We start from the raw sequence: 13,008 nt of genomic DNA, 5'->3' as shown, positions 1-13,008 counted from the left end.
GGCCCGGGGTGGGAGCCACAGCCTGCATCGGCCAGAGCCCAGCCAGCAGACACATTTGCCACTCGTACATGCAAACACTCGCCTTTCTATTCTGATTAGGTTTTGATGCCTGAGACTCCACAGGCCTTGGCTGGATCCAAAGGTAGAGCATCATTCACAGTCATCTCTTAGGCTGTCTAGTGAGAGGTTCCCTGTTTCCCAACAAACCCATGCCAGGGATGCTGGAGGTGAATTGCCTCTGGGACTCAGAGTGTGGGTAAGCTGGGGTAACCCCTGACAACAGGGTGAAGTTGTCTTAATACCACTGAAGCAATGTTCCTGTTCTGTGTCTCAGTTTCCTTTCCTGTAAAATGACTTGAGTTTCCTAGAACTCTTCCTTTCCTTGTAACTTTTTGACACAGAGTCTCATACAGACCATGCTGGCCCCAAACATGCTGTGTAGCTGGATATTGTCTTGAGCTCTGCTTCTATCTACCTAGTGCTAGGGATCACTGAAGTGTGTCACGGAAAGGCCATACCAGGCCCTTTCTGTTTACTGTTAGCAAACAGCTGGAGCAGGGAGGGGCCTGGGAGCATAGGTCTGGGAAGGGAGGTAGCAGAAGGTGGACCCTTGTGTTAGGGACCTCACTGTGCGCCCACACCCACCACAACTCAAAGCATGGAAGGCCAAGCTCAGAGATGGCAGGGCACTGGTCCAAAGTCACACAGCTGGGTACAAGTGAGGCAGGGCTAGCATTCATATGTGTGTGAATCTAGAGCTAGGCTGGTACCCAGGGACTGTCCTGCTGCAGCACAGGCCTACCCCCTGCCTTTCCCATCCACCCTGCTAGCTGGCCACACCCACCCTGCCAACTGGCCACACCCACCTGCTTGATGCACTGCAGACGGTCATTGGTCTGCTGGATGTGCCTATCCATAGAATTCATTCTGGCCGGTTCGCTAGGTTCTACCCGAGAGCCATGAACGTGGTCCAGCCTGAGGAGAGAGGAAAGAAAGTGTCACTTGGGTGGGGCTTCACCTGACAGCCTCACACAGCTTCTCAGCTACCCTCCCACTTCAACATCAGCAGCCCCTGCCCTAGAGGCCCTGGGTGCCCAGCTTTATCTTAAAGAGTTTGCCAGCAAGAAGGTAAAGGTGGGGGGTGGGGGGTGGGGGGTAGGGGTTGTGCTTGTATTATTCCTCCATCTTTGCACGTCCTGCCCTCCTTTCACTGTCCTGGCACCTGTCAAATCGTTCTACTCCCTGACACCCAACTCCTTGTTCATCATGTCTTTATCATTTCAATGACTGTCTGTCTGTTGACGTGCTGGATAGTTTTTATGTCAACCTGACACAAGCTAAAGTCGTTTCAGAGAAGGGAACCTCAGTTGGAAAAAGGGCCTCCATAAGGTTGGGCTATAAGCAGGAGAGCCCCTGGGGCAGTCTCTTAATTGGTGATTGATGAGGGAGGGCCCAGCCCATTGTGGGTGGTGCCATCCCCGGGGCTGGTGGTCCTAGGTTCTAAAAGAAAGCAGGCTAAGCAAGCCATAGGAAGCAAGCCAGTTAGCAGCGCTTGTGTGCCCACCCCAACCCCCACCCACACCCCCTCTTGGTTTCCTGCTTTGGCTTCCCTCCATGAGCTGTGATTCAATGTATATAACCTAAATAAACCCTTTCCTCCCCAAGCTGGTTTTGGTCGTGGTGTTTCATCACAGCCATGGAAACCTGACTTAGATAACTGGTCCATCCATCCATCCATAGATCCCTATACCCATCGCCCACACTGTGAGCTTCCATCTTCTACGCACTCTGCTTCTACTTGCTTGGGAATGCTGCAGGATCTCCAGGGCTGAGGCCAGGGTTAGGCCTACGAAAATGATACGATCGGCCGGGCGTGGTGGTGCACGCTTTTAATCCCAGCACTTGGGAGGCAGAGGCAGGCAGATCGCTGTGAGTTAGAGGCCAGCCGGGTCTACAAAGTGAGTCCAGGACAGCCAACGCTACACAGAGAGACCCTATATCGAAAAACCAAAAACCAAAATAAAAAAAAAAAGAAAAGAAAAGAAAAGAAAATGACACGATCTTCCAATGTTTAAGGAATTCTTGGCACACATGTGCGTAATCGCAGCATTTGCAAGGCTGAGGCAGGAGGATCAGTTTTGCTGAGACTCTATCTCAAAAGAAAAAAGCCTGCATTTACCCTAGGTCATGCCTAGGTGACAATGGGTTGAGCTTCTCCCACCAATGGTCAAGGCCCAGAGCATTGACAGATGCCACAACTGTCTCATGCTTAGTACGGATGAGGACACTGAGACTCAGTGTATCCAGGACAGAATCCTGGCTTTCCTCTTCCAACCTATGAAATAGGTTCTGGGCAGTGCCTGGGGCGGCAGTGGCGGATGTGTGTGTGTGTGTGTGTGTGTGTGTGTGTGTGTGTGTGTGTGTGTGTGTGTCCTTGCTGGAGGCGAGTAGGGGTGCAGAATACCTTGGCATCTTTAGGAGTCCTTCAAGCACAGGCTGTCTCCTTCTGAGTACATATGCACAGACACTCAGTCCGGATTCAGGTGACCAAGAAAGGCTCTTGGGGCTCGGAACAAACCACAAGGAAAGCAGGAACAAGGGGAGGCCCGGAGGAGAAGTAGGCCAATGGTACACCGTCTCCCAGGTTACCTTGGCTCTTGGCAATATTTGAGGGTCTGTGAATGATCATCCCACTCTAAATATGGTCAAGTAATGGCATCCAGGGTCCCTGTAAAGTGTGTGATTTCTAGGGCTGGAGAGATGGTTCAGTGGTTAAGAGTATTTGCTGTTCTTGCAGAGGACTTGGGTTTGGTTCCCAACACTCATATGATGGCTCACATCCATCTGTAATTAAAGTTTTATGGTATCTGACACCCTCTTCTGGCTTCCTTGGGTACTAGGCATGCACGTGGTATAAGGTGTGTGTGTGTGTGTGTGTGTGTGTGTGTGTGTCTGTCTGTCTGTCTGTCTGTCTGCCTGCCTGTCTGTCTTCTGAAGCTTGCTAGGACAAGGACACTGAGTCAAAGGAACCCAGAAAACCAAGGCCAGGTCAGCTGAATAAGTGGCTGGGGGGAAGGACAGGAGGGAAGCACAAAGAAGCCCCAGGTTTGGGGCTGGAGAGATGGCTCAGCAGTTAAGAGTACTGACTGCTCTTCCAGAGGTCATGAGTTCAATTCCCAGCAACCACAGGATGGCTCACAACCATCTACATCTATGTGATCTGATGCCCTCCTCTGGCCCGCAGGTGTACATGCAGGCAGAGCACTATATACATAATAATAAATAAAAAAAGTATTTAATTAAAAAAGAAAGAAACCCCGGGTTTGGAATAACCAGCACCCCAGTTCATAAAATGGACTAAGCAGCCAGCAGGGGGCACTGTAGGCAAAGCACAGCACCCTGGGGACAGGAAACTGACGCTGCAGACTCTCAAGTCCTCTGGGCACCTCTTCCCATCACTCCAAAAGCTGAGAGATGCCCTTAGCCAGGAGGAGCCCCCTGAACAGTCCTCTTTGGCCTCAAAGCTTCGGTTTCCCCATGAAGAGTAGACAAGAGCATGATGGAGGCCCCGTCAAGCTCTGCCTCCGAGGAAGATCTTCCAGGATGACCATGCCACTTAGGGCCAGGAACACTGAGAGGCCTTGACACATGCCTGCACATGTCTATAGTTTCTGTAGTCTAAGGGTGCTCTGCCCATCCAAAGAAGCTTCTAGCAAATATGAGGAGCTTGCATCTCCCTGGCCAGCAACCTTTGGGCCACAAGGTCTCACTTCAAGAGGCAAAGAGCAAAGAGACACAGGACCATTCTAGATCAGGCTAGCCTCTACAGGGTCTGTGGACTCACAGATCCACAGGACATCAGTGGGGCAAAGTTGTTCCCAACCTGGGAGTCCATTTGGGAAACCCAAAACCCACAATGATTTTGTCCAACGTGATATGGTCTATGTCTGTCCAGGTCAGGGTTCCAGGCCAGGCTCCATTTTATGAAATCAAGATGTGACCAGCTGCACTTCCAACACCTGTGAGACCCATAGGACAGCAGCTGTCAGGAGACATTAGAGACAGGAAACAGGAAGGTCCCTCCCTACAATACACACAATCTTTTTGTAGCTCGGATTGGTCTCAAACTCACGGGCAATCCTCCCTCACCTCCCCAGAGCTGGAATTACAAACACTCAGCTATCACATGTTTCTATTTATAAAATAAAGTATCTGGCTGAAGAAAGAGACCCACACAGGTCAGGTGACATGCAGTACACTTATTTTCCTTTTTTTTTTTTTTCCCCAGACAAGGTCTTTCTATGTAGCTCAGGCTGGCCTTGAACTCATAAAACTCCTACTTCAGCTTCTTGAGCCATCATACTTAGCTGAGTTGTCATTTTTTAAACTGCTCATATTGACAGTGTAGAATGGGGTCATTAATATCAGGAATGAATGGATATGATGGGTCTGAATTCCATACGTCACAGGGCAAGGGCTTGGAAGCTAAGGGCCTGAGGAGTGGTTAGCACCAGGCAGAAGAAACGGGACATGGAGGGGACAGTCTGACTTCCGTACATGCTGTTTTTATTGGCAGCCCAGTTCTGAGGCAGGGCTGATTTTTCTCAATTCGCAAAGCCTTCAGGAGGCGAAGTGCAAGGAAGCTGCTGGCTGGGCTAACTTCTGCCGCCGTAACCGTTAACACACTGTTCTTTGCATGCCTCCCAGACTGATGGCCACAGGCCCCTGTATAGTCCCAATCTCAAGCCATGACTGCGACCCAAAGGGTGTCCTTGTTCCCCTCAACCTGTCAGAAGCCAGTTGTTTGCAAGGCGACCCCAGCATAGCACCCTGCTGTTGGGAAGTGGTGAGCCCTCGGCAGCCAGCAGAGGTCGCCACACTGCCACAGAAGCACTGCTCAGCTGGGTTCGCCTCCAGCTGCCTTTGAAGTCCTGACAAAACCCACAGTGGCTGCTGCTCTAGCACCCAGGCAGATCCAGGCTCTCTACCAAGCAAGAGCAAGGTCTGGCAGCCTCTTCTACTCGGCTGCCCTCTGAGTGAGCATGGGCTCAGCCGGGGCAAAGCCTTTCCAGTTAGCCTAGGTCTGCAATGGGTGCCTGCCCTGCCACCCTCCCACTGTGTGAACAGGGCAAGAAGCCTGGGCCTCAGTTTCTCTGTCTGTAAAATGAAAGACTGGGCTAGCCATCGTCCCCTGGCAGCTTGCCAAACTCCAGCATCTCAGGCCTTTAGCTGCCTGGAAACTCCACCTCAGTGGGAGCAGAACATTCAACTTTAAAAATGCTGGGGAGCCTGCAGCCTGGAAAGCTCCGTGAATGCCAGCCCCGCCACTCTCCCACCCCACTGCCAGATGGCCCAACACCCCAGTCACTGCCTCTCTTGAAGAGATGCCTGGCCAGGGCTCATTACGTGTATGGAAGCTTTCAGGTGATGCCACGGTAGTCGGGCTGAGTCTTTTCAGTCTCCAGGGGGTGGCCATGCTGCGAGAAGCTTCTGTTCCACTTGTCATCTCCTAGCGAGGCTCAGATCAAGCCTGCCCTGTGTGCCTCTCTGAGAATGAACCACAGAGAGCAGAAGGAACTAAGAAGTCAACTTCTCCAACTACATCTGCAGCAGAAGAGAGGAGACAGAAGCCTTAAATAGGCAAGAACCCTCTGGCTGTCTTACACACAGGGCTCTGCCCTGGGGTCTTCCCTGGATACAGGAACAGAGAATTTTTACTGTACCACAAGCCCCTGGAGCCCTTTACAGCACCCCGGTGTGGCAGGACCACTTCACGAGCATCTTATAAACAATGTGTTTTCTTTTCTTACTTTTTAGCCCTAGCTAGGAAACCTGAGCACCTCCAGGTGTAGGTGGTTTTGCGCTGTGCTCGCACGTGCTTACCCCTCTGCACACTTCATAGCTAGTATGTGCACACATGGGCTGCTGGCCCAGATGCACTCGAGCACACACATCTCCTGACAGCTTGCACAGCCAAGTAGCACATCTCTGGGGAGCTGTGTGAGCAACGGTGTGCAGAAATGATTCAATCACCACGCGCATCTGCAGCTCCAGTGGGGAGGGGGAGGGGGAAAGGGAGGCCGCAGGGGTGGGAGGTTCTACCCACAGCCTGAGTAGACACTGTGCTCTAAAACAGGACCAGGGCTAGTCAGCCGGGATGGCCTTGCTCTGGGGGAGAGAGGGGGTGGGAGAGAGAGAGAGAGAGAGAGAGAGAGAGAGAGAGAGAGACAGAGACAGAGACAGAGAGAGAGGAGAGATATTGAGATTGGGGAAAGAGAGGGGAGGGGAGGGGAGGGGAGGGGAGAGGTGGGGAGGGGACGGGAGGGGAGGGGTAGGCTCTAGGGTACCATCTGAAGCTGTCCCTTCAGCTGCTTTAGGTTTTAAAAGGGATAGAACTGATGGAGCCTGGGGATGTAGCAGCATCACCCATGGCCTTCCCTGGCCTAGTCCCCACCTCCCACCGCTCTTAGCTCACATCCCAAGCCCCTCAATTGGGCGGCTGGCTGACTGACTCCTAGTCTGAGCTCAGAAGACACTCCTACAGCTTTGACTCGGCCTGGCCATCAGGTCAGAATGCCTGCCTTTTCATTCATCAAGGTCCAGCGAACTGTGACCTGCCAAGTGGCACTACTCACTCACTCTACTCCTATCCCTTCAGCATCCTTGTCACACACCTGTCCCCCCTTCATCTGAGATGTCTGGCAGTTATGCATCTTAAAGCTGTCACCGAGAATGTGCTCACCTGAAGGACAGACAAAGGTAAATGTGTGCCTATCGGCTATCGCTAAGGTACTGAGAACTGAAATCTTAGCTGTAACCAGGGGATCTTGGGACTGGGAAGTACTAGCCATCTAGGACAGTGTTCTTAAGGAGTGACTCGTGTCCTGTGGGTGAAAAGGGTGACTTCAGGTAGTCTATGGGCAACCGCTTTCCATTTTCATAGTCAAGTCTTGGGTTTAGGAAAATGACCAAGAGTGAGTTCATGGGCCTTATTTAAGATGGAGCTAAACTACTTACCCGCGCCTGACCTAAGTGAGCTCAAAGGTCATTTTGAGTGTAGTCATAGTTGAGAGTCCGGTGGGGTGGAATGGATGGGACTGAGGTTAGGGAAGCTCTGATGTAGACTTCTGCCCTCCTCATCTTAAAAGGGAAGCCATGGAAATTCAGAGAAGCGTGTGGGAAGCCAAGGCAGATGGCGGGAGTGACTGTCTTTGGTGTTCTACTCCAGGGGAAGGAGGGCAGGCAGGAGCCAGAGGAGCTGCTGGGGACCAGCTGTCCTTCACTGTAGCAGGCGGTGAGGACAGGCTTTGGGTAGGCAGGAGGCCTGTACAGGGCGGGGCTCCAGTGGGTGGTGGGCTGTGAGCCAGGCCTTCCTGGCTGTGGGCTGTGGGAAGGCCCTTTCACCTCCTGAGCCTGTGTCTTCTATGGGAGGACAGGAAATCTCCCTTCCCTGCTGGGCGGAGAAGCTGAGTGAGCAGAGACCCTTAGGAGAGGATTCTGAATGGCCCACACCTGCTTCCTCTACCCAAGCAGGGCGAGCACCCGGTGACCAGGCTCCATAAGGCCCGCACCATCTGGCCAGTGGCTCCAGATGCTTCGAGTCCATATTGGAGGTTTCTGGAAGGGTGGGCCCTCTTCTCTTAGTGACCAAATCTCCCAGCACCCACCTATCCACAGGAGAATCCACTGTTGATGTTTGTTAAAGAAAAACCAGTACAGCCTTGGCTTTCAGCATTAGGGTCTTGAAGGGCGGTCCCACCTCGCTATGTCTAGCATTCTAGTCTAAAGGAGTGACACACACTGGAACATGGCCCTGAGAATTGGCAGCCACTGTCCTTACCCACACTAGGCTGAAAACTGCACTACATCTGGGCTCTTTGTCCTCTGGGCACAGGATGCCTTAGCAGCCTTGTAGACCTTCAAGCCCAGCCCTCCTGTTCCCTCTGGGCACATTCTACGTCCTTGCCTTGCCCTGTCTCCCTCAGTAGGCAAAGAAGAGCTGGTCAAGCCTTGGACAAGGCCTTTGGGGCTCCTCTTCTCCCCAGAGCCAGTCCCCTCACTGAGCCTGCAAGGAGCAGACACTAGGTTCTTTGTGCCACCTCACTTAGTGTCACCTCTGCTTTGACTTATGTCCCAGTTATCATGGTCCAGCCACAGAGAGGAAACCGAGGCTCTGAGAGGCCCAGTGGCTTGCTTAAGGCCACAGTGCTGGGAAGTGGCGCCGGGATTCTGCCCCTGTTCTGACCACAAGAGCCTCTGTTGCACAGGAGCAAGGTGGGTCTTCCTCAGCTGGACGCTTCCTTCCCAGCCCACTGCCCAGAGCAAGGAAGTGACCATCACTGCTGCACACAGACTAAAAGGTCTGACACCGTCCAGGCCACAGTGTCTCCCAGAACAGCAGTAAGCGCACAGAGGCCCTGACCTGGCTCTGCCTCAGGCTCCCGTGGCCATTCCAAAGTCTCAGATGCCAGGAAGTGGGGAGGGGCTGGGGAGGCTCTCAGGGACAGAGAAGCTCGAGTCTTCCTTCTGAGGAGTATGCTCAGGGCAGACGCTCCTACAGCTCTAGCTCTGGGCATAGAAGTTATTCTGACTGTCTTCCTACCTCTGGCTCCCCACACCTTTAGCTCTGTAAGGGTTAGTAGGACTGAGAGCAAGACTGAAAGTAGAACCATCCCCAACTCCTGCACCCTGGACAGACATGGCTAATCAATTACGGCACTCTTCTTGCTTAGCCGGGCCAGACATTGACAGAGGATTGTCTACCAAACCATTTGCCCATCCACTCTTCGCTAACCCAGAAAATGAAGACTTTCAGGTGAGTCATCTTTGTGTGTGTGTGTTGTGTGTGGTGCTAGTGTATGTTTGTGAGTATTCAAATGGAGTCAAAAGGTTTACATGGGGCGCCTTTCTTCAGTTTCTTTCCACCACTACCACCACCACTACTATTGTTTATTATTATTATTATTATTATTATTATTATTATTATTATTATTATTATTTTATTATTATTATTATTATTATTATTATTCAGAATCTCTCACTGGAGCCAATGAGCTTTAGGGATCTGCCTGTCTCTCTTGCTGCCACACACCAATGCTGGGTGATAGGCTTGCACCACTGTAAATGGCTTTTATGGAGGTTCTAGGGGTCTGATCTCAGGTCCTTGTACTTGTGTGGCAGGCATCTTACTGACTGAGCCATCTTTGCAGCCCTGACTGACTCATCTCTAAAAGGAGAGTGAAAAGGCCATCAGGTAGCCCACACACCTACTTCCAGATTCCTGACTCAGTGTGCTTTCCTGATCCCAGAGTGCGACCAAGGCTCTTTTGAAGCCTAGAGCTCCTGCACAGAGGGGTTACACAGCCAAGCAGCCTCACAGCACAGCTGCACATCTGGCCTTATTATTCCATTTTGCAGATGGGAAAACTGAGGCTTGTCACGACTGTGCTATTTCTCTCAGCCAGACAGAGGTGTGGCTGTCCAGTGGAGCAGCTTCATGAGTGGAGGCCAGAAAAAGAGGACAGTTGAGAGGTGAGTGCGGGGAAGGCAGTATGAGTTTTTAACCAGTGCCATCTCTCTAGCCCCTCTAGCAGCTTCTGTCTACCTCTGCCTGTCAAATTTCTCAAAGACTATTTTTGTTTTTAAAAGGAAAAGTATCAGAAGGGAGACAGATTTGTGCTAAAAGTGGCAGAGAAAAGGCAAGCAACAATTCTCATGGCTTAGACCTGGAAGGGCTCTGGGGAAGCGGTCAGCCTACCTGACATTCACAGCTGAGGAAACAGACCTAGGAGAGGTGGGTACTGGCACAGGAGAACCTAGGCCCGAGTGCCCAGCTGCCTCGAGCGTCTCAGCTCTCCCTAGCCCCTCACAATCCCAGTTGGCCCTTGCAGATGCCGGTCTAGGCTAGGCTGCAGTCACTCCACAGTCAGCTGCCACAGTGGGATGCCTGGAACTGCCAGCCCATCGGGTAGGGCTATGTGCCCACGCCAAGGGTGGCAGGATCAAAAACCCTGTGCCCACAGTGAAGCAGCAGTGCTTTCCCTGCAGAGCTGTGAGCCCAAGCTGTCTCTAGCCCCATCATACTGTCTAGCATCTTGTTAAAGCTCAGGGAGTCTCTGGGGTGTGAGGATCTCAGGGGACCAAACCACTGCTGTCTCTGTTGGGGGGGGGGAGGGGTGCGGGGATAAGTGAGACCTTACTTCCTGCCTGGCAACAGCAATAAGAGCTTCCACTAGCTGCATCCTGTGGTTCAGAGAACACTGGGGTGTTCTGACCTTCCTGTCATCACCCAGTCTTAGATAGGCAGAGTGGCTTAGTGGTAAGGGCAATAGGCCACTGAGTTCAAATCCTGCCCCTATTATTTGTTGGCCTCTGAGGCCTGGGCTGGGCTGCAAACATGAAGTAGTGATGACAGCAGCCACCCAGGGTGCTGGGCTCACTCAGTCAGTGAGCTACTGAACACGAATCTCCATCCAGCCCCACCTACCAGCTCTGCACAGGGCCCCTGGCCCTTCTGGACAGTATCTGTGAAGGGAGGGGACAGCAAAGCCTGGCGCCTGCTGGGCAAGGCTTACATGCCATTACTCTGAATGCTAAACATTCTAAATCGGAGAAAACCCAACAACCTAGTTTTTAAGCCTGGTTCCTAAACTTGCTCAGCTTGTAAACTGAGGCTGCCAGGAGGAGGGACTAAAGCAGCATCCCTCTTTTTAAAGATTTATTTTTATTATTTTAATTATGTGTACATATGTGTGTGGGGGGGTGGGAGGGTATATGTCTATGAATGCAAGTAGCCACAGAGGTCAGAGGGGTCAGAGTCCCCTGGAGCTGGGTTTACAGACAGTTGTAAACTTCCTGCTGTATGTGCTGGGAATCAAACTCAGGTCCTCAGGAAGAGCAATATGTGTGTTTAACCACTGAGCCATCGCTCTAGGCCCCCGACCCTCATATCTCTTAAGAGAGCCTCCACAGGGTCTTGGGGGATGTGGGCGAGTGGAAATAAAAGTGAGGCAAGGCCAGCTCACCAGCAGGAATACTAGGCAGAGGCACTGAGTGGGAAAGGGCAGGTCTGTAAGGTTTCAGTGTGGATATGAAATACAGCAGGAACTGTGAGACTCGTGAGCTCTCCAGGCCGGGGCCTGGGACTCACGTGGAGCGTCTCCAGGCAGGCAGTGTCTGCCTTGAGGAAAGGAAGCCAGAAAAGGCCCACTGAAGGGTTTAGTTAAGAGGGGGGTTGGTCAGTGGCTGTGATCTGTCCGTTGTAACAGGATCCCTGGAGGTCACTGTGAAGAACTGAGGCCCAGGTCAGATGAGACGCTCTAGGTTTTGTCTTCCTGGGATATAGTCCTCTGCATGTTCCCACACTGCTTTGAATGCTCGCCATCTCCACGGGGTTTGCATTGTAAGAAACACACCCCTTTCCCTGGACACATTAAAAAACTACATAAGCATGATGCCCCCAGAACTCACTTTGAGAAATGCTGACCACCCCTCCTACCACCCTTCAACACCCCCTTCCCCACCCCCACTCCAAAGTCTCTCTGGGAAAGAGAAGCCCTGGGAAGAGCTGAACCCTGGGTCCTGGATCTAAGACTGTGAGAAACTTCATGAGTGACCACTCCTCATGGAAATCCGTTCCCCAGCAGGGCTGCCTCAGGCTGGGAACAGAACATCAGCCACTTCCTGGACCGGCAAAGGCCCTATGAGCTAGCTAAGGAGCAGACCAGAGCTGCTGAGGCTCCTATCCCTCCCTCTCCCACCCAGGCAAAGGACACAGGAGCCAGGTGTATGAGGCCCAGTGGCCCAAAGAGAGAAAGCTTTCTCCCCAAGGCTGTATGTGTGTGTGTGGGTGGGTGGGTGGCCACTCTGCAGCCTCGGCTAACTGTGAATAGCAATGCGAACAGGTACACCTTAGCCACCACTGCCAGGCTCACATTTGACATTTCATATAAATTGTAACAACACAGCCAAAGGCAGGTCGACTAGTGCCATCTACTGATGGGAATGCACAGGCAGCAGAGAATAAAGGAGCATAAAGCCTGCCCCCGATCAGGAAGCAACACTAGGATTTGAACCCAGGTCTCTCAGGTGAGTGCAACAATCTGTATGTGGCCCCCACGGTCAGGAGAAGTCAGTCACAAAGAGCCAGCTCAGGTTAGGATCCACGGACAGGGGTCCATAAATGGGTGTTCGTGGTTTTAGGGGGTGAGGGATGTCACAAACACACCTGCCTATGTGCTGTGTTGTGGACATGCCCTTGACCTCTCTGACCCCATTCCCTTAGCTTAGATGGCACTATACATAGTGTTTGCGCCGACAAGCTCCTTGGGGGTACATCTTCTCACCCAGTTCTCACTCCAGCCCATTGGGGGGGTGGATCTCACTGCCTGTTCCTTATAGTAACCAAGGCCCAGAGACATCATATAACCTTGCCAAGAACACATAACTGGTGTGTGTGTGTGTGTGTGGCTGGCTGTCTGACTGGCTCCAAGGGCTCTGGCTTAATCCCACAGCGACAACAACTGCATCTACTTGTCTGGTAGCAGCCTATGGCAGAAAGGGGAGTGTTTGAGGGCTTCCTGATGGGCTCATCCCCATGTTATCGATGGCTGAGGTGTTTAGCCCCTTGACTCTGGCCTTGGTGTGAGGAGGGGTCTGGGTAGGATAATTTCTAAGGAATCTTCTAGATTTAAAACTTTGAGATAGGCCAGAGAATGATAAGATTGAATAAAAACGACCATGGACTGGGGCTGGAGAGATGGCTCAATGGTTAAGAGCACTGTCTGCTCTTCCAAAGGTCCTGAGTTCAATTCCCAGCAACCACATGGTGGCTCACAACGATCTGTAATGTGATCTGATGCCCTCTTCCGGACTGCAGGTATACATGCAGGCAGAGCACTGTATACATAATAATAAATAAAGATTAAAAAAAAAACAAAAACACACAAACGACCATGGACTCCTGTGACTTCTAGAAGCCTAAAATGCAGATGAGGCAGGGGAGTTGTC

General features: G+C 52.0%; 1 protein-coding gene across 6 annotated transcripts in view; it reads right to left on the bottom strand.

Moving 5' to 3' along the window:
- The window catches only part of ZMIZ1 (zinc finger MIZ-type containing 1), a 204,334-nt gene that overhangs the window by 94,451 nt on the left and 96,875 nt on the right, over positions 1 to 13,008 (bottom strand). For 5 of the 6 annotated variants that reach the window (XM_084795985.1, XM_084795990.1, XM_084795987.1 and 2 more), the window contains one exon: positions 867 to 975. In XM_084795985.1, the coding sequence (XP_084652111.1) occupies positions 867 to 926 (60 nt within the window). In that variant the 5' untranslated portion in view covers positions 927 to 975. Of the gene's footprint in view, positions 1 to 866; positions 976 to 7,017; positions 7,057 to 13,008 lie in introns of those variants that run through there. The other variant, XM_084795988.1, reaches the window with a different exon arrangement.

Source organism: Acomys minous, assembly GCF_964271855.1.
Source record: "Acomys minous genome assembly, chromosome: 9".
In the NCBI taxonomy this organism is placed as follows: Eukaryota; Metazoa; Chordata; class Mammalia; order Rodentia; family Muridae; genus Acomys; species Acomys minous.
Note: the sequence above shows the minus strand (reverse complement) of the source record. Positions and strands in the feature narration are given on the sequence as shown.